Source organism: Crinia signifera, chromosome 6, assembly GCF_055691185.1.
Source record: "Crinia signifera chromosome 6, ASM5569118v1, whole genome shotgun sequence".
NCBI lineage: Eukaryota > Metazoa > Chordata > Amphibia > Anura > Myobatrachidae > Crinia > Crinia signifera.
In genome coordinates, this window is record NC_139222.1 from 17380676 (window position 1) to 17407787 (window position 27112).

Below are 27112 nucleotides of genomic sequence, written 5' to 3' on the forward strand. Positions count from 1 at the left end.
CTCCTCTCCCCGCCCCCTCTCCTCCCCAGGTCCTTGCGGCGAAGAGCAACTAGTCACTACCATGATGGACCTGTGTATTCTATAGTATATGTGCACACACCATGCGACAGACATGATGTCAGTGGAGATATAATATCACATTATGAAGACTGAAACACAAACAGTAGAGAAATAAGGGGAACACAGACATAATAACTGCTATATAAGAGGAATAATACTGTGCCATAGGGGCCACACACTGCTGGCAACAAGACTATGGCAGAGGGTGTGAGAGGGCCCCAGTCACTGTATCGGGATATACAGCTATTATGTGCCCCCTCAGCCCACGTGTAAGGCCGGGAGGCGCCATCTCCAGTAGCAGCTCCCGGGCGTCACATAGACACTGACTGTATCTATGTCACCCGCTCCTCCCCACCTCTCACCCCTGTCTGTGAGCTGAGGAGAGGACACTCACCCTCCAGTCGCTGCATGTTATCTATCGTACTTCCGGGCAAGGGGCTCCTCCTCCATACTGCCGGATTGGGCTTTGCCACGAACTTCCGAGCTCTGCGTTCCACAGAACTTCCGGGCTTTGCGTTCCACAGTACTTCCGGGTTTTGCGTTCCACATTACTTCCTGATAATGCGCTGTACTCTACTTCCGAATTGTGCGCTCCACCGTAATTCCGGGTTGAGCGGTCCACTGTCCCTCCGGATTGTGCGTCCCACCGTACTCCGCCCCCGCTCTGAGAGTTCCGGGGCCCAGGAATGTTGTGTATTGTCCGTACCATAACAACAAATGACGGGCTGTGGACGAGGCAGCAGTGTTGTGTCTGGCAGCGTCAGGTAATCACATCTAGTATTATTATATGATATACTGCTATTGTTATATAGGTGGTGCAGACTGTGGTGCTGTGTGGTTATAATGCAGGTGGAGCTGCCTCTGGTGTCCTGAGAGTGTTATATAATATATGAGGATCAAACTGTTGTGCCTTGTGACTAATACCAGACCCACATACAGGACCCTTCCCACAGGGACACAGTTCCCACCATAGTAATGTCTGGTAATGTGTATGGTGATGTATTGTGTAATAATGTATATGGTAATGTTTGTGTTAAGGTAGGGTAATGTCTGATAATCTATAGTACTACATATGGTGATGTATAGTAATGTAGGGTAACAAAGGGTTATCACTGCACTAGTGAGTTGTAAATAAGAGTCTCTTTTTGAATAAAGTCTTTTTATTAGATAATAACGGCAATATAGAACATTGTAATCCATAAAATGTGTCACATATACAGAGTAATAGCACTCTGCATTGTTATACATTCATGTGTAAAGAAATATCCTGTGTGTGTACTCGAATGCGAATAAAGAATCACTTTTGAAAGCATACATTGTCTGTATTCTGTTCACCATATACTCTAATGGTGTGTACACACGGGCCGATATGGCTTCCGATGTTGACGATATAGTCAACATCGGAAGCCATATCGCATGCTTTTTTAGGGCTTGCGAGCCCGATTCGCGCTCCCGTGTGAGCGCAAATCGGCAGCCAGATAGAGAGGGCAGCCAAGACTATATAGTGCAGATCTGCACTATATAGTCTAAATTGTGCCCCTCCCTGCATGCCGTGCCATGCGAGTCCTGATGCTGTCTGACCACATCGGGACTCGCATAGCACGGCAATCGCCCCCGTGTGTGCACACCATTACAGTAATCTAATTTTATAGTAAGGAAACAAACAACAAAACATAAAGAGAAGAATAACGAGAAAGGGGATAGAATAGAGGGGTGCCGGACGGGTTCCCGACAGTCGGGATCCCGACAATCATTTACCCGATGTCGGGATCCCGACTGTCAAAACGCCAACAGCGGCGTGCCCGACGGCCACCTGCTATTTTCCCTTGTGGGGGTCCACGAACCCCATAGAGGGAGAATAGAATAGGTGCCCGCAGCGTGGCGAGCGCAACGAGCCCGCAAGGGGCTTTTTTGCACTCGCCATACTGTCTGACTCTGGCCAGTCGGGATAATGACTGACGGGGTCCCATACCACACCCAGAATAGAGTATCATGCAATGAACAGCGCTGCAGCAAATCAACCGCCGGAGGGCATTGTATGATAATTAAGGTGTGGTATGATCGATTTCTTACGAGCATTATATCATTTTTACACACATGCTGCAGCTAGAAAACCTGTATACCAGATGGCTAAACCCAATGTAGTCAGTAATGGCAAAGCTATTGGCCAACAGGTGACAAGGAGTGTGGAGAGTCCAACCACCTAGTCCACATCTTCTCAAACTTAGGTAGCGAGCCACGGGACATTTAAACGTACTTTTCATGTTGTACTGTTGTGTTCACCAAGGCCTTCCACTCAGCTAGTGGGGGGCCCGTGTTGGCCATCCAGGATCGGGCAATTATGGTTTTAGCATAGATTAGTTATGACGTATAGACATTCTAGGTTATTCAGAGGAACAGTTTCCTTTCCCCCCCAGCACACAGAATTTGGGTGTTAAGGTCTGTTCAGGAATCCCAGTGGATACTATGAATGATTTCACTTGTATCTAAAAGGAGGAGACCAAGGGACACTCCCATAGGAGATGCCACAAACACCCCAGTGGGTAGTGACACCTAGGGCACTCTGCTGTTGCTCGGCCTCTGAATTGAACCAACCTAGCTGGGGTCAAGTATGTCCTATGTAAAATAAATAACTGTATCTGTTGAAATGTCGCACAGACCGTAGCTTGCCGTGCGAGTGCCAGCTCCTCATCACCGAGGTGACCAACATCTCCCTCCCATTTGGCCCTTAGGGTGAACAGGGGATCCTTATGATAGAGATATAGCCTTAAGGCCCCCTTACATTATGCGATTTGGGCACGATTTTGCCCGATTCGGATGAATCGGGCCGTGAAATCGTCCCAAATCGCATATGGTGACATCCCCTCCGACCCGATGCGCGGCCCCGTGCGCATCGGATCGGAGATGGGAGGTCGGACGGGCTGCACATAAGATTTGCTAAATCTTATGTGCTGCCCGGAGCCGTGCTCCCCCACAACAGGGGACCTACCAGAGTCAGGCGCAGGGAGCCGGGCAGCATCAGCGGGAGCAGGGGGGGCGGCGCAGAGTACCAGGGAGCCGGGCAGGAGAAGACGCTGCAGCAGCAGCACTTCAAAAAAAAAAGGGCCATACAAACGCATAGGAAGCCATTCATTGGCTGAGACCTCTCTCAGCCAATCAGCGATTGGCTGAGACCTCTCTCAGCCAATCGCTGATTGGCTGAGAGAGGTCTCAGCCAATCAATGGCTTCCTATTCGTTTGTATGGGGTTTTTCTTTTTTTTTGGAAGTGCTGCTGCTGCATCGTGTTCTCCTGCCCGGCCCCCTGGTACTCTGCGCCGCCGCCCCCCCTGCTCCCTGCCCAGCGGCTTCCTGCCTGGCTCCCTGCATCCCGACCCCCCCCTGCCCACTCTCTGTTTGTGGGCATATTCCTGCTGCTGTCCCCCGCTCCCATTGTCCCTGCAGCTCCCCGGGAGTGGCATGTGATAAATCGCATGCGATTTATCACATGCAAAACTTGGCACATGAAGTGCCATCGCATGTGATCCCTCCCGGGGAGTTGCTGGGACAATCGGGTCCGACTTGTCGTTATGACAAGTCGGACAAATGTAAGGGGGCCTTTACACTTGTGAGATTTGAGTCAATTTATCTGACAAAATCTGATGTGCCTGATGTGTAGGACACAATCCACAATCCTGTGCCATTGGGTATAACCAAGAGATTGGAAGAGATTGATCCTCCTGCACATACTGTAGGATAAATCTCGAGTCAATCAGGTTCAATTTGTTAATCAATAAGTTGAATAAGTTTAAGGGGGCCTTTAGTTTGACCCAGATTGTTTAGAAACAATTTCAGTGGAGAGGACAACAGTACAGGGGGGCTATTATTAAACTGAGTGCTGACTGCATGCCGGAGCTGCAGGTAGCGAAAAAAATATATTTTGGACAGTCCATACTCCTCCTTCAACTGCTGAATTGACTTGAGCACAGTGGCCTCGTATAGTTGACCAATTGTCACCACACCCCGAGATGACCAGAGCCTCCTGCCCGAAAGACCGGCAAGTTCGGATAGTTTGATGGAATGCCAGAGGGGAGTCTCCGGGTCCATCAGGTGTTGGGCCTCCCGCCATACCTTAATGGCCTGAACAGCCAGTGTACAGTGTACATTTATACACTCATAAACCAGATAAAAGCAGATGCTCATACCAATGAATACAACGCTGTGTGCTGGTTACTACAAGATATAGATATAAATACCCGGGGCACACCGCTCCAATGTAGTTTCGCTAAAAAACCAGGATGAAGGGAACCACATACGCTGGATTGCGCTGCCGGGACTCCTAAACCACAGGCCGGAGACACACGCCGGGCAGGACATGGGGTAACACAAGGCACGGGTATCACAGGCCATGCCCTAACGCGTTTCCTCAGAGACTTCGTCAGAGGGCGTGGCTCTGTGACTACCCGAGGCGGCTATAACAGGGATATCCTCCAATGAGGATCTCCTGTTGGCGGATGACATCACCAGAACAATCTGTGTACAGAAATTGTATAATTGTACAAGTAACACGGATAAAAAGAGTTACTCATTATTATCCAAAAACGTAGGCAATGGAATTATTACATATTACTGTGTAAGCACTTAATTTCGCGAGCAGTAATTTTCGCGATAATGAAGAAATCAGCTATTTCGCGAGCTGAAAATTGCGCGATTAACTACTGTACCTGCTGTAAATAGAACCCCCTGTATTAAATGAGAAGGGGGGGAAATATTTCGCGCGGCTTTAATTTTCGCGATTATGGAAGGCTCGCAAAAATTGCGAAAATTAAAGCCGCGTGAAAATAAGTGTCCCGGAGCATTTTTTCAATCCCGGAATTGGGGATTGAAAAATGCCCATTCCCGGGATCCTGGAATTGGCTTCCCTAATTAAAAGACCCGCCCCGGTCGTCCCGCATATTTACATACATGTGCAGTGCGGCCGGGCAGGTGGTCGGTGAACTGGGAGGGTGGGCGATCGATTGCTGATGCCGGGAGTCGGGCGGGAGGCGGTCACTTCACTTCGCAAGCCGGTAGCAGGAGCTGGGCAGGCAGGTGTGCGGGCGGCCAGGCAGGCAGGCGGGTGATTACATAATCGCGCTGCGCACCCAGGACGGGGCTGTGCAGCTGCTTGGCCTGCGCAGGGTGACCTCTGGCCTCGTCAAGCTACGCAGAGCCACAATGCCAACGTATGCTTCGCAAATCTTCTTCAGGGCCCTTTTCAGGACTAATGTTGTGTGTGTGTATATGTTTGTCTGACCAACCGACCACGACTCTGCTATTGATAGAAAGATACATAACTACATTATGAGCGGTTTCAGGTCTCTATAAAGCTTTTGATCTGAGAGATATGCTATCGTATTGTATTTATACATATAGTTCTTAAAGTTACATTGGTTGTTATAATATATACCTCTCTCCCTACATATTAAAATTGGCTACACAGCAATTTGTTCCAAGGGTAGTAATTAAGAGAGTTCAAATTGATTGATCCAACCAATTTATTGACAAGGAATTAGACACATGGAGCCTCCGTACGTGCAATTTTAATTTGCATTATATTCACTTTTGTCTATGTTTCATGTAGTTTGTCATATTTCGCAATTTTAACTTATTCCAATTAAAAGGTATATTTTATTGTATTCGATTACTTTTGCACCACATCGTGACAAATCAAATCCTGTCTCCTTTTTTTTTGCTTCTCATTCCCTTTATCTGTGTTAGCACACCCTGCGAACCATCAGTGATCACACCCATCATTCATACCCTACAGGGGGCCATCTCATACAATCATTTATATCTCTGTAATCTTGTGCGACTGACCCCACAAAATCCCGTGTTCCATTTGGTGACCTGGAGACTTTGTTATTTCCTTAGTCACGGTTATGAGATATATACCAGTCACAGACACAGTAGTTCAGTGCAATTTTTTTATTTTATTTTTTATCGCCACATTTGTCTTTTTTTTTAAAAGATGATAAAAAGTTGAGTTTTAAAGAACAAGTGTTCTCCCTATTGGAAGTGTCTGATATGAGATCAGTACAATTGTATGTACCTGGACACTTCTCATCACATCTGATAGGGATACGGTCATTGGGTCAACATGCAGATAGGTCGACATGACTTTAGGTTGACATGGGTTTTTTTACTGTTTTTTGAGCCAACATGTGCCGACAGGCGGTATTTCATGCCCTATTATCCACTAGGACGTGATGGAAGTATAAAATAGTTGCCGAGCGTAGCGAGGCACCGTGTCCGAAGCATGGCGAGCCATGTGAGGGGACGCGGTGGTACGTTTCTGTGTCCATGTCGACACGACATGCCGACAGGTGGTATTTCATGCCCTACCATCCACTAAGGAGTGGTGGGAGAATAAAATAGTGTGCTGAGCGTAGCAAAGCACCGTGGCCCGAAGCATGGCGAGCGCAGCGGTACGTTTTTGTGTTTAAGTTTAATTGTGTCGACATGAACCATGAATGTTTGTTGGGTGTCTCTTTCACTAATATTTACTGTTGCTATTTAGGGTGAAGGCCTGACTGATATTAAGGTATTAAGGTAGAAGATACAGAAGGAGAAGAAGAAATGGATGTGACTGATATTAAGGTAGAAGATAAAGAGAAGGATGTGATTGATATTAAGGTAGAAGATACAGAGGGAGAAGAAAAGACGGATGTGACTGATATTAAGACAGAAGATACAGAGGGAGAAGAAGAGACGGATGTAACTGATATTAAGGCAGAAGATACAGAGGGAGAAGAAGAGAAGGATGTGACTGATATTAAGGCAGAAGATACAGAAGGAGAAGAAGAGACGGATATGACTGATATTAAGGTAGAAGATACAGAGAAGGATGTGATTGATATTAAGGCAGAAGATACAGAAGGAGAAGAGACATATGTGACTGATATTAAGCTAGAAGATACAGAAGGAGAAGTAGAGATGGATGTGACTGATATTAAGGTAGAAGATACAGAAGGAGAAGAAGAGATGGATGTGTGGGGGGACCAGCAGTGTAAGGAGGAGGAAATCCCTGCAGATACCAGCAGAGGTGAGTAATAGTCACTTACAGAGTCACATTCTCCTTGTTCTGTCACTACAGCGGCCTCTTATCCCGCACCCTCCTCTGTCACTACGGGATGCAGTTAAAATCCCGGCGGTCGGGATCCCGGCATTCAGAATCCCGACGCCAGAATCCCGACACATTCTCCCTCCGTGGGTGTCCACGACACCCCTGGAGGGAGAATAAATTAGTGTGCCGGGCGTAGCGAAGCACCGGGCCCCCTGCGTGGCGAGCACAGCGAGCCCTCAAGGGGGGGCGATCCACGTCCCCACCTTGTCGGGATTTTGGCTGTCGGGATTCCGGCGTCGGGATTCTGAACGCCGGGATCCCGACCGCCGGGATTCAATACTGAATATGTCACTACAGCGGCCTCTTATCCCGCACCCTCCTCTGTCACTACAGCGGCCTCTTATCCCGCACCCTCCTCTGTCACTACAGCAGCCTCTTATCCTGCACCCTCCTCTGTCACTACAGCGGCCTCTTATCCTACACCCTCCTCTGTCACTACAGCGGCCTCTTATCCCGCACCCTCCTCTGTCACTACAGCGGCCTCTTATCCTGCACCCTCCTCTGTCACTACAGCGGCCTCTTATCCTGCACCCTCCTCTGTCACTACAGCGGCCTCTTATCCCGCACCCTCCTCTGTCACTACAGCGGCCTCTTATCCTGCACCCTCCTCTGTCACTACAGCGGCCTCTTATCCCGCACCCTCCTCTGTCACTACAGCGGCCTCTTATCCCGCACCCTCCTCTGTCACTACAGCGGCCTCTTATCCCGCACCCTCCTCTGTCACTACAGCGGCCTCTTATCCCGCACCCTCCTCTGTCACTACAGCGGCCTCTTATCCCGCACCCTCCTCTGTCACTACAGCGGCCTCTTATCCCGCACCCTCCTCTGTCACTACAGCGGCCTCTTATCCCGCACCCTCCTCTGTCACTACAGCGGCCTCTTATCCCGCACCCTCCTCTGTCACTACAGCGGCCTTTTATCCCGCACCCTCCTCTGTCACTACAGCGGCCTCTTATCCCGCACCCTCCTCTGTCACTACAGCGGCCTCTTATCCCGCACCCTCCTCTGTCACTACAGCGGCCTCTTATCCCGCACCCTCCTCTGTCACTACAGCGGCCTCTTATCCCGCACCCTCCTCTGTCACTACAGCGGCCTCTTATCCTGCACCCTCCTCTGTCACTACAGCGGCCTCTTATCCTGCACCCTCCTCTGTCACTAGATCTGACCAATCCCCCCATGTTCTCCAGTGACTCACCTACATCATCAGTAGAAGGGACAGGAATAACAGCAGTGTACAGGGTACAATGGTATGGAAGGTCATGTGGCATTACCCATGGTTCTCCCATTACCCTAAAACATAGAAACATAGAAATTGACGGCAGATAAGAACCACTTGGCCCATCTAGTCTGCCCCTTTTTTAAACATTACCTCAAACCATATTTGATCCTTATTTCTTTGTAAGGATATAAATATGCCTATCCCAAGCTTGTTTACATTGTACTACTGTATTTGCGTCTACCACCTCTGATGGGAGGCTATTCCACTTATCTACTACTCTTTCTGTGAAGTAATTTTTCCTCAGATTTCCCCTGAATCTTCCTCCCTCTAGTGTCAGTGCATGTCCTCGTGTTCTGCTGCTCCTCTTCCTGTGAAGAATGTCTCCCACCTGTACCTTCCTCCCCCTAGTGTCAGTGCATGTCCTCGTGTTCTGCTGCTCCTCTTCCTGTGACGAATGTCTCCCACTTGTACCTTCCTCCCCCTAGTGTCAGTGCATGTCCTCGTGTTCTGCTGCTCCTCTTCCTGTGAAGAATGTCTCCCACCTGTACCTTCCTCCCCCTAGTGTCAGTGCATGTCCTCGTGTTCTGCTGCTCCTCTTCCTGTGAAGAATGTCTCCCACCTGGACCTTCCTCCCTCTAGTGTCAGTGCATGACCTCATGTTCTGCTGCTCCTCTTCCTGTGATGAATGTCTCCCACCTGTACCTTCTTCCCTCTAGTGTCAGTGCATGTCCTCGTGTTCTGTTGCTCCTCTTCCTGTGAAGAATGTCTCCCACCTGTACCTTCCTCCCCCTAGTGTCAGTGCATGTCCTCGTGTTCTGCTGCTCCTCTTCCTGTGACTAATGTCTCCCACCTGCACCTTTTTAAAACCCTTGATATATTTGAAAGTTTCTATCATGTCCCCCTTTCCCTTCTCTGCTCTAAAGTATACATATTAAGATCTTTTAGTCTTTCCTGGTACGTTTTGTGATGTAGGCCATGCACCATTTTAGTTGCCCTTCTTTGTACAGTCTCTACAACCCTACAACCAGTTGTATTACCCATGGTCCTCTCTGTGCACCACTACATGGGGTATTACCTATTATCTTCCTTGTGTAAAAGTACCTGACTCTGTGATGCTCGGTATAGGCATATGTTGCAATACTAAAGTATAATATGTGATATGTAAAGCACAGCATGGGTTCGTTAAAATAGATCATGCCAGACAACCCTAATTAGTTTCTACGGAGAGGTCAGTAGGAATGTTGATTTAGGGAAACCAGTGGATGTAATCCTCCTTCAAAGGTATTATGGAAAGTAGGTAAAATAGGGATGGGGAAAAAAAATATGTACTTGGATAAATAATTGGTTAGACGATCCGGAACAGCGAGTAGCGGTTAATGGGAAATGTTCAAACTGGAGAAAGGTGGAAAGTGGTGTCCCACAGGGTTAAGTATTAGGTCCAACCTTGTTTAATGCATTCATTAATGATATAGGTGATGGCCTGCATAGTAATATTGCAATATTTGCAGATGACACACAAAGCGCAAAAGGCTGCGTTATGATTGGATTGAGAATTGGATGATTGGATGAGGATTGGATGATTGGATTGAGAATTGGATGATTGGATTGGAGATTGGATGAGCGAATGAAGATTGGAGGTAACTGGATAAAGAAATAAATGAAGAAGACTTGTTCTTGCTGAGTGGTCGTAGCTGCAGCCAGAGGTAACCGTGGAAGTACCCGTCGGGAATGAAAGCAAGGTGAGACCCCTTGGAAGGGCTGACCTTGCTGGATCCTCTTTGGCGGTAGGCAGAGTCCTTTGGTACTTGGAGCAGTAGACAACCAGCAGGAGATCTTCAAGGAGAACGCTCAGGATAGTAGTGGATACTACAGAGCCAGGTAGGAGCCATGATGCTGCGGGATCGACATCATTGTACTGACTGCCGGACTAGCCTGGTCAGTCAGTACTTAACAGGTGGACTGTGCAGCGATAGGTCAGGCAATCTGACAGGGAGGCGGAGCCGCACAGGAGAGGCTGAGGAAACCAACAAGATGGCGCCCGCCAGAGAGGTGACAGATTCCAGCAGGCCCTGATTGTACGCAGCTGCGCAAACACCGGCATTCAGTCAGAAAGCTAACCAGGCACAAACACACATGGTGGCACGCCACTCATACCCTGCATGGAACCAGAGCACACAGCACCGGTGTCACCATGCGGTGACAGTGCGGCCACATGTACCCCACCGGAGACAAGGACACAAGCAGAGGTGAGCGCCATGGTTCTATAAGTGCAGCTAGAGAGCCTAGGGCTGAGTACAGCACAGGGGTTTTGGGTAAACGCCATGGTGGATGTGACAGTACCCCCCCTTTTACGAGTGGCCCCAGGACAGTCTCTAGGCTTGTTTGGGAATTTCCTGTGAAAGTTATTTACCATCCTGGGAGCATGTACCTCAGAGGCGTTAGTCCAAGACCTCTCCTCCGGCCCATAGCCTTTCCAGTCGATAAGATACTGTAACCTCTTGTACCGGATGCGAGAGTCCAGGATGTGAGCGACCTCATCCTTGATGCCCCATGGGTAAAAACTTTAGGAGATTTAGGCAATGCATGATGAAATTTGTTCAGTATTAACAACTTTAGCAATGACACATGAAAAGAATTAGGAATCCTTAAATAACTTGGCAATTTTAATTTGCAGGCAACTGGGTTGAGAATTTGTATTATCGGTAATGGCCCAATGAAACGAGGTGCAAACTTCATCGATGGAACACGTAGACGAAGATTTCGGGTGGACAGCCATACCTTGTCGCCTACTTTCCAAGTAGGAGCAGCTCTTCTTTTTCGATCTGCAAACCTTTTATACCTTTGTGAGGCTTTCGTTAGAGATTTCCTGACTTTTCTCCAATGCTGTCGAAGCTGCTGGAGAGCCAAAGTTACGGCTGGTACAGATGTCACGGGTACTTGCTGGAAATCAGGAACCCTAGGATGGAAGCCACAATTAACAAAGAAAGGAGTAGAAGAAGAAGACAAATGGTATTGGTGGTTATGCCCAAATTCGGCCCACGGCAATACTTCCACCCAGTCATCTTGAGAGGGGGAGACATGTAAACGAAGGAAAGTCTCTACGTCTTGATTGACCCTCTCCGTCTGACCGTTGGACTGTGGGTGGTATGCTGTACTGAAATTAAGCTGGATTTTGAGAACTTTACACAGAGCTCGCCAAAATTTTGCCACAAATTGTACACCCTGATCGGACACAATTTCCTCAGGTAACCCATGGATCCTAAAAATCTCTTTAATGAATAATTCAGCCAGTTTAGGAGCTGAAGGTAAACCTCGAAGAGGTATGAAATGAGCCATCTTGGAGAATCTGTCTATGATGACCCAAATGGTAGTATAACCCTCTGATGGTGGAAGATCAGTGATAAAGTCCATCGATAAATGAGACCAGGGTCTTTTGGGAATAGATAATGGTCTTAGTGGACCAACTGGAGCAAGATTGGATGATTTGTGTTGGGCACAGTGAGAACAGGAAGCAACATAGTCTTGAATATCTTTTTTCAGACCCGGCCACCAATACTGACGTGACAGGAATTCATAGGTTTTCGGAACCCCTGGATGGCCAGAAAACTTAGAGTCATGGGCCCAACGAAGAATCTATTGTCTTGAATTAGACTTGACAAAAGTTTTACCTGGTGGCACTGGAACTTGCACCGTTGTTATAGCAAAAGCCAGTGGATCGACAATAGGACTTCCTTTATAGGATCTCGCTTCCTCCTCAGTCTCCCATGACCTAGACAAGGCATCCGCCTTTCGATTTTTTGCTCCAGGAGAGAAAGACAATTTAAAATTAAATCTTGAAAAGAATAATGCCGATCTGGCTTGACGGGGATTAAGACATTGAGCATTTTTCAAATACAGCTAATTCTTATGATCAGTAATGATATTGATAACATGAACTGCCCCTTCTAAAAGCTACCGCCACTCCTCCAAGGCCATTTTAATCGCTAATAATTCTTGATCCCCTATAGCATAATTCTGTTCAGCAGGGGAGAATTTTTTGGAGAAAAAACCACATGGGTGCAACTATCCATCAGCTCTCACCTGGGACAGAACTGCACCAACACCAATGGCAGAGGCATCAACCTCGAGAGTAAAAGGCAAAGAGACATCTGGTTGAGTCAACACTGGAGCAGAGTTGAATTTCTTTTTGAGCAGTAAAAAGGCCTCAGTGGCTTCTGTATCCCATTTAGCAGGTTTGGCATTTTTGCGAGTGAGGCCCGTTATTAAGGCAACAATGGTGGAAAAGTCTTTAATGAATTTCCTGTAATTGTATGCAAATTTGAGGAATCTTTGTATACCTTGGAGAGTATGAGGACAAGACCATGACTGACATGGCTTCCACTTTTGCTGGTACTAATTCGATAGAACAGTCCCTTGAATCATGAGTAGGCAATTTATCAATGTCCTGTTTAGGAAAGGTCTCAAAGAACTCCTTATATTGATTGTTTGACTCTACTGGTACTTGGAGAGAGATTTGGCGGGTTGGTACCAAAGAGTTAAAGCATGTTTTTGTACAGTTAGTACTCCAAGTTTGGACTTGAGAAGTTGCCCAATCGATACTGGGATTATGGGCGCGTAGCCAGGGAAGGCCCAGGACAATTGGGTAGGAGGATTTGGGAATGACAAAGAACTGTATTCTTTCTGTGTGTAGACCAATTTGCATAGTTAAAGGTTGGGTCTTTCGGGTAACAGTTTCTCCCAGTATACGACTCCCATCCACTGCCGTGAGATATACCGGGTGGTGAAGCGGTGTAGTGGGTAACTGCCAACGCTTGACAACATCAGTGGTGATGAAACTTTCGGCTGCTCCTGAATCGAGAAGAGCTGGCAACTGTCTGAGCTGATGTTGAACCTGCAAAGAAATTTAAAAAATACAGTCTTTGGTGTTTAGAGAGGTACTAACAACCCCTAACCTGCCCTCTCTAGTACAGGTTAGTGTTCTGGCGTTTCCCGGCCTCTTAGGACAGGAATCGACGGAGTGCTGGGGATCCGCACAATACAGACAAAAGCGTTCAACTTGGCGATGTTTACGCTCAGCTGGAGTCAGTTTGGAACGGTTAACCTGCATAGGTTCCTCCGCTGATAAAGAGGATGGCTTGGTAGCAAGGAAAATAGGCTTAGGATCAGATCGGTTTCTCTCTTGATTCCTTTCTCTGAGCATCAGACTTTTGTGCATAATGAGATTAGATCTTCTAGCTTGGGGGGTTGATCTCTAGCAGCAAGCTCATCTTTGATTTTATCCATTCATAAATGCTGCTAAAAAAAGCCTCCTCATTCCACGCCAACTCGGCTGCTAGGATTTTGAACTGAATTAGGTATTGACCCACTGTCCTGGATCCTTGACGTAGCCTGAGGATTTCTGTAGCGGCTGAACTGATACGCCCTGGTTCATCAAAGATAATTTTGAAAGTAGCGATAAACCGGGTATAATCTGCTAGTAGAGGATCTGATTTTTTCCATAAGGGAGATGCCCAATTGAGGGCTGAGCCAGTAAGAAGAGATATCACATAGGCCACTTTGGACCTCTCGGTGGGAAAATACGAGGATTGAAGTTCAAAATGAATCTCGCATTGATTGATGAAACCCCTACAATTTTTAGGGTTCCCATCAAATTTAGCTGGAGTAGGTAGTTGAAGATGAGCAGTAACTCCTGTCGCGGTGGACATAGGTCCAGGCGATGGTGCAGATGTGACTACAGTACCCTGGATTTTCTGCACCATGGATTGAAGAATGTCCAGTCTTTGTGTCAGGCCTTGGAGAGCCTGAAAAGTTAGCTCCTGCGCGGTCACCTGTAAATCCAGACGAGCCGCAAGCTGTTGTACAGAAGCAGAGTCTCTCTCTTGACCTGATGCTGGATCCATGGAGTCAGTACAAACTGTCACGCTCTTAGAAGCACCAGCCGTAGAGTAACGTAGGCTGGGTGCTTTAACGTATGGGGGTTGCATCCACGACAGAATGGAGTGAAACCAGTGAGAGAAAATGAAATTGATTTAATAAAGATATTGCAAGACAATGATATTGATGGCATAAAAGATATATGGCAGATATGCAAATATAAAGTCAGTAGTCCAATATATTATTGCAGAAGATGATGATGCTTGGTCTTAGAAAGAATATTGATATTGTTTGAAGAGTTGTAGGATTAATAAAGACTCGGATTGGATATTTTGAAGAATGAAGGATTGGTTGAAGATTGGATGATTGTATTGAAGATTGGATGATTAGACTGAGGATTGAATGATTGGATGAGGATTAGATGATTGGATTGAGAATTGGATGAGGATTGGATTGAGAATTGGGTGATTGGATTGAGAATTGGATGATTGGATTGGAGATTGGATAAGCGAATGAAGATTGGAGGTAACTGGATAAAGAAATAAATGAAGAGGACTTGTCCTTGCTGAGTATGGTCGTAGCTGCAAACAGAGGTGACCGTGGAAGTAACCGTCAGCAATGAAAGCAAGGTGAGACCCCTTGGAAGGGCTGACCTTGCTGGATCCTCTTTGGCGGTAGGGAGTCCTTGGTACTTGGAGCAGTAGACGACCAGCAGGGAATCTTCAGTGAGGACGCTCAGGATGGTAGCGGATAGCTACAGAGCCAGGCTGGAGCAATGATGCTGAGGGATCGACATCATTGTAGTGACTGCCGGACTACCCCAGCCAGTCAGTACTTAACAGGTGGACTGTGCAGTGATAGGTCAGGCAATCTGACAGGGAGGTGGAGCCATACAGGAGAGGCTGAGGTAACCAACAAGATGGCGCCCGCCAGTGAGGGCGACAGATTACAGCCGGCCTGGATTGTACGCAGCTGGGCAACGCCGGCATTCAGTCAGAGAGCTAACCAGGCACAAACACACCTGGCTCATACCCTGCATAGGAGCGGAGCACATAGCACGTGTCACCACGCGATGACAGTGCGGCCACATGTACCCCACCGGAGCCAGGGACACAAGCAGAGGTGAGCGCCATGGTTCTATAAGTGCAGCTAGAGAGCCTAGGGCTGAGTACAGCACAGGGGTTTTGGGTAAACGCCATGGTGGATGTGACACATGTATATTGGTTATTAATACTTCGGCATTCACAACATTGTAGCAAGTCTGCCTGTTCCTGATCCTGTTGGGGCTCCAAGAGACTGGTGTGTGCAGCTAGGATGGTGTGGCACGGAGCCTCTGCTAAGCTGGGGTGCTTGGCTGTCACCTGATCCTCAGTGCAGCTCTTACCCAATGTTACCAGTCTGGGTAACCCAGAGGGGCAGGAGCCCCTCTGGGTGAAGACAAGATGCAGTTTAATAAAATATGTAAAAACCTGTGTGTGTGTGTTTTTATTTTAATATTTCTTTACAGGAGGGTGGGGGGGGGTATAGGTACCAGTGGGCCTTTAATGCCCCACATGCTGGTACCTGTGGTTCTCCCAATTACCAGCAAGTGGGGCAGGCTTGCTGGGATCTGTAGTCCTACTGTAAAAGACAATATTACTGTTTAAACAAGCTATCAACCCTGCACCCACCACCCAGGGGTGCAGGGGATAGCCCCAGGTTTCAGCCCTGGAGAGGGGGGACCCCCTTATTTGGGGGGGTCCCCACCTCCACAAAAACTCCCGGCCTGGGCTGACTAGTTAGGGTGGGTAATGCTTTGGCCACGGGACCCCAATAAACGTGTTCCCTGGCTATGGCATTACACCTCCTGCTAGTGGAGCCTGGTGCTGGTCCCCACAATATGGGGGACTCCTATTCATTTTGTCCCCCATATTTTGGAAACCAGGGCCAGCTCAAGAGCCTGATACTGGTCCCCAAAATTCGTGGGACCCCTACTCCCTTTGGCCTCCGTATTTTGGGAACCAGGACCACTCAAAGAGCCCGGGGCTGGTCATGCCTGTGGGGGGGGGACCCCACGCCATTATTTTTTTTTAAATTCTTTCTATTACAAAAAATTGTCTGTAGGACTGAGAGGACGTGACGCTGGACCCCGGACTTGGCAAGTATTTTTTCTGTCAGTCCCCACTGTGCCTCCAACATTTAAAAGTTTGCAGATGGGGGCGGGTTTGGGGGGGAACCACTAGCCACCAATGATTTCAACGGTTTTTTTTGTGGGGGGGGGTTCACTAGCCACCATTGATTTAAAGGGGAGGAGGCACACTAGGGGGAGGGGAAAGAACACTTATTAAAGAATACATTATTTATGTGGTAGATATCTATACCATATAACATTACTTTTGTGACGAAGTGCAGTGTTTTCACTTTCTGTGACAGTTGTGACAGATTTGAAATATTCCATGCTGCATCTCTGGCTCAAATCTCTGTGTGTAGGGCCCTTTACAGTTCTCTTACACTGCCCTACTCCCAATACTTCAGTGTCTCCCAATGCACTAATATAATAAGGGTTACCTTATCTACATAAATCCCATTATTAGCTGCATGATATTTAGAACTGTAGGAAAGTATTTATAACGGAATAACTTGTACTCACTAATAGTATGAAATGGGTGAGGGGAAAGGGGAAGAGCGATATCTCTATATCTGTATGTTATTTCCAGCAGATGGACACAGAAGCAGGAATACCTCGGAGGGATGTCTTATTCTGTCTCCAGATTATAAAACAGAAGATAACATCACACAGGATTCTCCAGAAGACACCTCCATTACCCTAAATATACAGCCAGTGCCTCACAGTGCAGATAAATCACCTGATACTTCTGATTCTGAGGACTATTCTCCTGGTAACTCAGATACTGCTACACATAGAGCAGCTCATACAGGTGCTGACATATTTACCTGTTCTGAGTGTGATACATGTTTTATAAATCAGTCAGATTTGATTAGACATCAGAGAACTCACACAGGTAAGAAGCCGTTTCCATGTTCTGAGTGTGGGAAAAGTTTTTCCAAGAAATCAGATCTCGTTAAACATGTCAGAACCCACAAGGGTGAGAAGCTATTTCCTTGCACAGAATGTGGGAAATATTTTAAGGATAAATACTATATTTTGATTCATCAGAGAACTCACACAGGTGAGAAGCCATTTTCATGTTCTAAGTGTGGGAAATCTTTTACCAGGAAATCAGAGCTTGTCCTACATGAGATAACTCACACAGGTGAGACACCATTTCCATGTTCTGAGTGTGGGAAATCATTTACCAGGAAATCAGAGCTTGTCCACCATGAGAGAACTCACACAGGAGAGAAGCCATTTCCATGTTCTGAGTGTGGGACATCTTTTACCAGGGAATCATCTCTTGTCCGACATGTGAGAACTCACACAGGTGAGAAGCCATTTCCATGTTCTGAGTGTGGGAAATCTTTTACCCAGAAATCACAGCTTGTCCGACATGTGAGAACTCACACAGGTGAGAAGCCATTTCCATGTTCTGAGTGTGGGAAATCTTTTACCCTGAAATCACAGCTTGTCCAACATGAGAGAACTCACACAGGTGAGAAGCCATTTCCATGTTCTGAGTGTGGGAAATCTTTTACCCGGAAATCACAGCTTGTCCAACATGAGAGAACTCACACAGGAGAGAAGCCATTTCCATGTTCTGAGTGTGGGAAATCTTTTACCAGGGAATCATCTCTTGTCCGACATGAGAGAACTCACACAGGTGAGAAGCCATTTCCATGTTCTGAGTGTGGGAAATCTTTTACCCAGAAATCACAGCTTGTCCGACATGAGAGAAATCACACAGGTGAGAAGCCATTTCTATGTTCTGAGTGTGGGAAATCTTTTGCCTGGAAATCATCTCTTGTCATACATGAGAGAACTCACACAGGAGAGAAACCATTTCCATGTTCTTAGGGCTTAATTCAGATGCAATCAATTAATGACTAATGTCTGAATGCAGCTGACGGGACGCCGCAGGCTGCACCAGAAACCAACACCAGCCAATTACTTATTTAAATACTTTGATGGACATAAATGCTCAAATGTTGGACTTTTTCAAAGAGTAAAGGTGGCCATACACACGCAGATTTATCTGCAGATCTGTCTGGTTAGAACAAAAACATGGTTATGGGTGAGAGCAAATGACAGTTGACCATTTGTTTGGAAAACTGACAAACTGTCACTCATCCATAACCATGTTTTTGTTCCAACCAGCCAGATCTGAAGATAAAACTTACAAGTGTATGGGCACCTTTAGACGGATCGCTGCTCGTTATCAATACTAACGAGCCACTACCTGTAGGTTTGAACTTTAGCCTTTTTTTACAAATCCTCAACTCCATTTTTATATATATATATATATATATATATATATATATATATATATATATATCTTTTTATTGTTTTAGTTTAATAATTGAGCTCTAATCTTGCCTCAATACTGTTTTTATTATATTGCATTGTGTATGTGTGTCCTGTGTACAGATACAGACCGTGTTTTATACAAGTAAATATTCTTTTAACCAGCAATCCATCTGCAGTGCTAAACATTTCCCATCCCCTCCTAATCACAGCAATCAGGACCATTCGCATGTGGGCAATAGTCACGGAATGTAGCAATACCCTGTTTCCTTCTGGAAGTTCTAGAAACAAGTGACCGAACTTAATTCAACCATCCATTGAATCCCCCCCACACCCCCATGTGTAGTGCTATGAAAGCTGAGACTTACTCTGCAGTGTGATGGCTGTGGGGAGATCGGGACCACTGATGGCATCAGCATCCCTCCCTGCCAATGGCCCGGAGCCGCCCGCATTATTACACTCCAAGAAAATGCCGGCATTACGCCCCCAAACACCCGGCGCCTGTCAATCAACTTGCGTACCACCATTGTCATTTGTGGACCTCTCCTACAGACCATGATACAGAGCAGAGATAGAGGCAGAACCATGTGTATGCAGTCTTCTAGGTATGAGCTGTTATATTGCCTATTCCTTATTATTACTCTGTACTATACATGTTATACTAGAACCGTCCTTTTAGCATCTGCTTTAATGTGTTTTGCACAATGAGAACCTAAAATATAACCATCTTTATACAACAATGAGTGTGGCCCCTAACAATTGCATTGTTTCCCTTTTATACTCCGGGCCCTATTGTATGATGTCAGAGTGATTGTGGTTACCCGGGGATACTATATACAGCAGATCATTGCACTTTGGGAGCTGGTACCAGATTATAACTCTTGGTCCCCTTAGTCCCAGGAATCTGATTTAGGAATGAGTGTGATACTGCTCTATATGTACTGATAATGTATGTAGGTAGTAAGTTGCTATTGCTGCTTTCACACCGCTAAAACAACATGGACCTGGTATTTTTAAACTTTTCGGTACTTGTTTAGTTTCACGGCGGCAGCACGCGCCACTCTTTGTTTGAATCTTGGCAGCTTGCCAGACTGCCTTATTCTTTAAGCTACGTTATCAGCGTAGCGCCTGTTTGAATCCTGGCAGCTCGCCAGCTGCCTTACTTCTGTAATCTACATTATCGGCGTCCGTAAACAAGTCAGCGTAGTCAGTCAGAAGTAGCGTAGTGTAGTCAGCGTAGGCAGTACTGTTCTCGCGATTAGTATTTACTGAAAAGCGTCTAGTTCTAGTCAGAATTAGTGTCCCTGAGTGGTACGCAGTTAGCGTAGTCAGTCAGCTGGTAGATTGACTACATTACCTGCGTACCGCTCAGTCAGCTGTTTGATTCCGTTAGAGAGACACGTATATTACAGACATGGAGAAGCTGACCATCTTCAATCTGCCTCAGACTGAGGAGGAGGCTGTGGCTTTTTTGCAGGGCCGCAATGTCCCACCCGAGACCAAGACCTGCCCCAATGGACACCCAATGAGGCTCAGCGTGAGGGAGCGGATGTGGCGCTGCCATATCTGCAGCTGTGCCGAAAAGGTCAGTCTGAGGGCAGCACAGTGGTTCAGAGGGTGCCACCTGACCTTCGTCACCATCATACGATTTGTATTCTGCTGGGCAGAGGAGATGACCAGCATCTCTCCATACCCCAGGAAACCACTGTCCAGTACAGTAATTTAATGCAGGAGGCCTGCACCATCGACCTCCTGTCACAGCCTCACCAGCAAATTGGCAGGCCTGGCACCATAGTTGAGGTTGACAAAAGTCTCTTCGTCAAGCACAAGAGCAACGTTGGCCGCATGCTGCCCCAGCAGTGGGTATTCGGGGGCATCACCAGAGAGACAGGAGAGTGTTTTCTGACAGCTGTTGAGAGGCGTGATGCCAGCACCCTCATGGCTGCTAGTGAAAGGCACGTGAAGCCCCGGAACCACCATATATTCCGATTGCTGGAGGGCATACCAGACAGAGCAGCTGGATCAGGCTGGGTACCACCATGCCAGAGTGAACCACCGGTACCACTTTGTGGATCCAGACAGCGGGGTTCACACTCAAAATAAAGTAAATATAAAAGAGAGATGGTGAAACAGAAAATGTCTCAGCGCTGATGGTCAGCAGATGGGGATACTAGCAAGTGGTGACCCCTCACCACAAAAAACACAATGCTAAGAGAAAATGTGTGTAAAACACATATAATTTGTAGTCTTCCCTCCTGCGAGCCAGTAATAATATAGAGTGGAAAGGGACGTTCCTTCCTTACTAGGGACGATCCTCTTCTCCGTTTTATAGGGTAGTGTAAATCACATCCAAATAGATACGTCTGACACCTTCCCCTCACCAGAATTCTTCATATAAGAAAAAAGGTACCATACGCCCCTTATAGGGAGTGGCGTCTCCTCTTCTCCGAGTATGTAGATTTCTCAAACAACATCAAAGGCACCAATATGCTCCTTTCCTCCAAACAACTTCGATGGATCTCAGAGGTATATATGGAGACACAATAGAACCACATATGGTGTAACACAGTTTTATTCATAGAACAGCATATTGGTATAAATGGATGGGGAGATATAAAATATACATGAAATATAAAAGATGGTCTGCCGCATAGGGATAAAAATCAGAACAATTACCAGAGCCGATGGAGAACTTGGTGGATTAAGTTCTCAAAAGCGCTTATGGGAATACAGTCCCGGAAACCATTCCCCAAAAGGCTCCAAACAAAGGTCCACACCTGTGGAACCCTTTAGTACGTACCCTCCCACTGGTGTTGGTCTACCAAAGGCCCCCAAATTTATATATAAGAGGCCCCCAAATTTATATATAAGAAAGCACCCAACCTTAAAAATAAGCTAGTTAGAAGTGCCCTCACCACAACCAACACCAGTGGGAGGGTACGTACTAAAGGGTTCCACAGGTGTGGTCTATGTAGAGGGTGTAAAATGATTAAAAGTGGAGGCCAATCAAAAACAACGGAATTATCCATCAATCAAACATCATACACCATTGAAAATTTCATTACGTGCAATACCCCGAATGTGGTATATGCCATTGAGTGCTCGTGCAAACTTTTCTATATCGGAAGGACATCAAGGCCCCTTAAAACAAGAATAACTGAGCATCTTAATAATATTAAGAAAGGTGTAGAGACACACAACCTATCGCACCACTTCAAAATGGTACATGGATGCAATACCAACCACATTACAAGATTTGTTGGTATCAAAGAAGTAAAGGATGACCTTAGAAAAAAGAATAAAATATCTCAGTTAGCGAAAGAAGAAATGAAATGTATATACAATCTGGACACTTTGCATCCCAACGGTCTTAATAAGGACTTTGAAATTAAATGGTTCTTATAAACTTTTTAAACCATTCCCTTTCTTTGACGCTTTTATCCTCGATTATATATTTTTCTACAACCAACTACTTTTTTTATATTCTCCTATTTTAGATCGTTTTTAATTATTACATATTGTGTGAGAAATATAAGGAATTTTTTTATATACTAATGACTAATGACTAATTTGCACATTCTTTTATTCTTCTATTTATGGAGATATGCGGAATATGCTTAATGAAATATATCTGAAGCACTACGCACTTTATCCCTATGGAGAAGATGAAATAAGTAAAACTCCAAAAGCTGTGATAGCTGTATCCGTGCACCGCTGATAGAGGATCGTAAGGAGGATTCCAACAAAAATTTGCGCTTATGTCAGAAGCATAATGGACCACTGAACTATCTCTGTGATCCTATCCGGAAGCGGGGCAGCGCTATCACTCACAACCTGACGGAAGCGGGGCAAGAAACTGAAACTTTACTGGCCGCCGCGTCTATTAAACCGGAAGCGGGGCACTTGTACAATGTCTCCGCTGCCGGAAGTGGGGCACGCAAGCCCCGTGACACGCACCACTACGTAACAGGAGGCGCGAAACGGCGCCCGAATCTGATTGGTTCACAGTCTTTTAAATACTTATCTGCAATGAGATGTAAATCATCCTTGAAAAAGACCGTAAGTGACGGTCGAAACGCGTTGGACCTTTGCAGATACCCGCAGGATTTGGAGCACTTGCCGGGGACCTTTGTTTGGAGCCTTTTGGGGAATGGTTTCCGGGACTGTATTCCCATAAGCGCTTTTGAGAACTTAATCCACCAAGTTCTCCATCGGCTCTGGTAATTGTTCTGATTTTTATCCCTATGCGGCAGACCATCTTTTATATTTCATGTATGTTTTATATCTCCCCATCCATTTATACCCATATGCTGTTCTATGAATAAAACTGTGTTACACCATATGTGGTTCTATTGTGTCTCCATATATACCTCTGAGATCCATCGAAGTTGTTTGGAGGAAAGGAGCATATTGGTGCCTTTGATGTTGTTTGAGAAATCTACATACTCGGAGAAGAGGAGACGCCACTCCCTATAAGGGGCGTATGGTACCTTTTTTCTTATATGAAGAATTCTGGTGAGGGGAAGGTGTCAGACGTATCTATTTGGATGTGATTTACACTACCCTATAAAACGGAGAAGAGGATCGTCCCTAGTAAGGAAGGAACGTCCCTTTCCGCTCTATATTATTACTGGCTCGCAGGAGGGAAGACTACAAATTATATGTGTTTTACACACATTTTCAAAATAAAGTAAGGCTGTGGGGATCCTGTAAGTGGTGCAATAAGCACCAAAGGGGCACTGTGCGACATCATCTGGAGAAAGACACTTGGTGCAGAAGACCCTTTCCTGCGCATCCTGCAGGCGCTGACCCTGCTCCCCCAGGCAGACAAAGTTGACGCTGCAGAGCCAGAAGCAACGGCGTCGACTTCAGCTGCTGCGTCGTCTTTAACTGCTGATTATGGCGCTGCAGTTTCTGAAGAATTACTTCTTTCTAAAAAATGTTGTCTTTTTTTCTTCAAATTAATTGTATTGTTATTTAATAATTTTTTTCTTCATTCATGTTCTTTATTATTCACTAAAAAACAGTTACCAGTTAACACATGTCATCATTACTGTCTCAGGAACAACCCCACTATCGACGCCAGCCCGAAGCGTGGCGAGCGCACGTGGTACACGTCCTACCGACCATTTCGTACCCCCACTATCCACGCCGAGTTGATTTTAGATAGTGTGGCGAGCACAGTGAGCCCGAAGCATGTATTCCGTGTCCCCTCGCGGGGGGCTTGCTGCGTTCGCCATGCTTTGGGCTCGCTAAGATCAACTCCATGCCGACGTGGATAGTGGGGGTATGAAAAGGTTGGTAGGACGGTCAACTCGTCCCCTCGCTGTGCTCGCCATGCTTCGGGTTGGCGTGGATAGTGGAATACACAAGGTTGACAGCTGTTACGTCAACAAGTCTCATTGTTAACAGGTTTAATAGTGTTTTGCACACTGCACCCCTATGTACCCCTACACCCTACTAAATTTAGATGCTTGTTAGCAGTTTGGGGAGCATCTAAATTGAAAGCATCTAAATGAGCAGTTTGCCGGCGCTGTACTTAGACACTATAGCGTCTAAGTAGTAGATGCAAAATTCAAACTCCCCCTTTGTTAACGGTGTGAAGGGCTGTCTATTTCTCTGTGGAACTACAAGTGCCACAATGACCTGTCAATGCTGGGCTGCCGAATAGTCACTACGCTACAATGTAGTTCAAGCTGGAGCCATGACACTACACAAGTAATGCAGCTACGCTGATAACATAGTAACCTGTCAGCACTGAGCTGCTGCGGAGTCACTATGCTGACAGGTCATTGTGGCACCTGTAGTTCCACAGAGAAATAGTTCAAGCTGGCGCCCATAGTTAAAGCTGGTGCCATGAAACTACACAAGTAAGGCAGCTACGCTGATAATGTAATACGATGGCTACACTAGTCGCGAGAACAGTACTGCCTACGCTGACTACACGCTACTTCTGACTACGCGGTACTTGTTTACGGACGCTGATAACGTAGATTACAGAAGTAAGGCAGCTGGCGAACTGCCAGGATTAAAACAGGCGCTAGATAACGTAGCTTAGAGAAGGAAGGCAGTCTGGCAAGCTGCCAAGATTCAAACACAGAGTGGCGCGCGCTACCGCCGTGAAACTAAACAAGTACCAACTTTTCTTAAAACGGGCCAGACAGCTAAAATCCCTTTCACACCGCATCTCTTTAAACAGTATTTCAATGCAGTTTTTGTACTTCACAACATTGAACCCATTTAAACCCATAGAAAACAGTAGATGAAAAAAAAACAGGTCTGCAACGGGTAAAACACTGCTCTTATTACCATAGAGAAATACTAGTTTTATAGAACCAGTAAATTCACTCTGCACCTTTCAGACTGCACATATTACCGTTTTGAAACTGCAAATTACCGGGTAAAAAGTGCGGTCTGAAAGGGGTCATTGATGTTCCAAATGTTGCCATTAATTCCAATTTGTTTACTTCCTTTTTAATCCAGATTACTGTTACAATGTTTCTGAGCCTTAATAATTGTGTCACATCTAGTTCATACTGTACATACATAGTTGTGTCTATATTAGTATGTCATTTTTTATTTAACAAGCAGCTGGTATTACAATATAAAACACATATGTATATAATGCAAATAACATTAAAATCTGTAATTACCAAAACCATTGACTTTTTGTGTTTTTTAGGATTAGAAAAACAATGTCGAAATGTGACAACGAAGGAGGAGAGTATTCTAGTGACTGCTGTAGGACAGAGGGAGCTTCCTAGTAGCAGTCAGGGAGGGAGTATCCTAGTGACCATCGTAGGATAGAGGGAGCTTCCTAGTAGCAGTCAGGAAGGGAGTATCCTAGTGACCATCATAGGATAGAGGGAGCCTCCTAGTAGCAGTCAGGGAGGGAGTATCCTAGTGACCATCATAGGATAGAGGGAGCCTCCTAGTAGCAGTCAGGGAGGGAGTATCCTAGTGACCATCGTAGGATAGAGGGAGCCTCCTAGTAGCAATCAGGAAGGGAGTATCCTAGTGACCATCGTAGGATAGAGGGAGCCTCCTAGTAGCAATCAGGAAGGGAGTATCCTAGTGACCATCTTAGGATAGAGGGAGCCTCCTAGTAGCAGTCAGTGAGGGAGTATCCTAGTGACCATCATAGGACAGAGGGAGCTTCCTAGCAGCAGTCAGGAAGGGAGTATCCTAGTGACCATCGTAGGACAGAGGGAGCTTCCTAGTAGCAGTCAGGGAGGGAGTATCCTAGTGACCATCGTAGGATAGAGGGAGCTTCCTAGTAGCAGTCAGGAAGGGAGTATCCTAGTGACCATCATAGGATAGAGGGAGCCTCCTAGTAGCAGTCAGGGAGGGAGTATCCTAGTGACCATCATAGGATAGAGGGAGCCTCCTAGTAGCAGTCAGGAAGGGAGTATCCTAGTGACCATCATAGGACAGAGGGAGCTTCCTAGTAGCAGTCAGGGAGGGAGTATCCTAGTGACCATCGTAGGACAGAGGGAGCTTCCTAGTAGCAGTCAGGAAGGGAGTATCCCAGTGACGGTCGTAGGACAGAGGGAGCTTCCTAGTAGCAGTCAGTAAGGGAGTATCCCAATGACCGTCATAGGATAGAGGGAGCTTCCTAGTAGCAGTCAGGGAGGGAGTATCCCAGTGACCGTCATAGGATAGAGGGAGCTTCCTAGTAGCAGTCAGGAAGGGAGTATCCCAATGACCGTCATAGGATAGAGGGAGCTTCCTAGTAGCAGTCAGGGAGGGAGTATCCCAGTGACCATCATAGGATAGAGGGAGCTTCCTAGTAGCAGTCAGGAAGGGAGTATCCTAGTGACCATCATAGGATAGAGGCAGTTTCCTAGTAGCAGTCAGGGAGGGAGTATCCTAGTGACTGATGTAGGATAGGGGGAGCTTCCTAGTAGCAGTCAGGAAGGGAGTATCCTAGTGACCATCATAGGATAGAGGGAGCTTCCTAGTAGCAGTCAGGGAGGGAGTATCCTAGTGACCATCATAGGATAGAGGGAGCTTCCTAGTAGCAGTCAGGAAGGGAGTATCCCAATGACTGTCATAGGATAGAGGGAGCTTCCTAGTAGCAGTCAGGAAGGGAGTATCCTAGTTACCATCATAGGATAGAGGGAGTTTCCTAGTAGCAGTCAGGGAGGGAGTATCCTAGTGACCATCATAGGATAGAGGGAGCTTCCTAGTAGCAGTCAGGGAGGGAGTATCCTAGTGACCATCATAGGATAGAGGGAGCTTTCTAGTAGCAGTCAGGGAGGGAGTATCCTAGTGACCATCATAGGATAGAGGGAGCTTCCTAGTAGCAGTCAGGGAGGGAGTATCCTAGTGACCATCATAGGACAGAGGGAGCTTCCTAGTAGCAGCCAGGGAGGGAGTATCCTAGTGACCATCATAGGATAGAGGGATCATTAAATT

The 27112-nt window shown here is 46.4% G+C and overlaps 2 protein-coding genes and 1 pseudogene across 6 annotated transcripts in view; 1 reads left to right on the top strand and 2 right to left on the bottom strand.

The window, feature by feature from the left end:
• Positions 1–743, bottom strand: part of LOC146010074 (uncharacterized) — a 45896-nt pseudogene extending 45153 nt beyond the window's left edge. The window contains exon 1 of the transcript XR_014444720.1: positions 455–743. The product of XR_014444720.1 is annotated as an uncharacterized LOC146010074 (transcript). The remainder of the gene's footprint in view (positions 1–454) is intronic.
• LOC146010005 (uncharacterized) overlaps positions 1–27112 on the bottom strand; it is a 730148-nt gene that overhangs the window by 572343 nt on the left and 130693 nt on the right. The window lies entirely within an intron of this gene.
• Positions 729–20948, top strand: LOC146010080 (uncharacterized). 2 transcript variants are annotated; one of them, XM_083150974.1, is made up of 3 exons: positions 729–824; positions 6597–7121; positions 16992–20948. In XM_083150974.1, the coding sequence occupies exons 2-3, from the start codon at positions 6656–6658 to the stop codon at positions 18245–18247; spliced, it is 1722 nt and encodes a 573-aa protein (XP_083007100.1). In that variant the 5' UTR covers positions 729–824; positions 6597–6655; the 3' UTR covers positions 18248–20948. The 2 variants fall into 2 exon arrangements, with proteins under 2 accessions (XP_083007100.1, XP_083007101.1); XM_083150975.1 differs by having other exon boundaries at positions 16995–20948.

What these genes read in the sequence shown, in the direction of transcription:
- LOC146010080 (XM_083150974.1), top strand. Translation starts at nt 6,656, where the DNA reads ATGGATGTGACTGATATTAAGGTAGAAGATAAAGAGAAGGATGTGATT. An exon ending in CCCTGCAGATACCAGCAGAG is followed by an intron (nt 7,122 to 16,991) that starts GTGAGTAATAGT and finishes TGTTATTTCCAG; the next exon opens with CAGATGGACACAGAAGCAGG.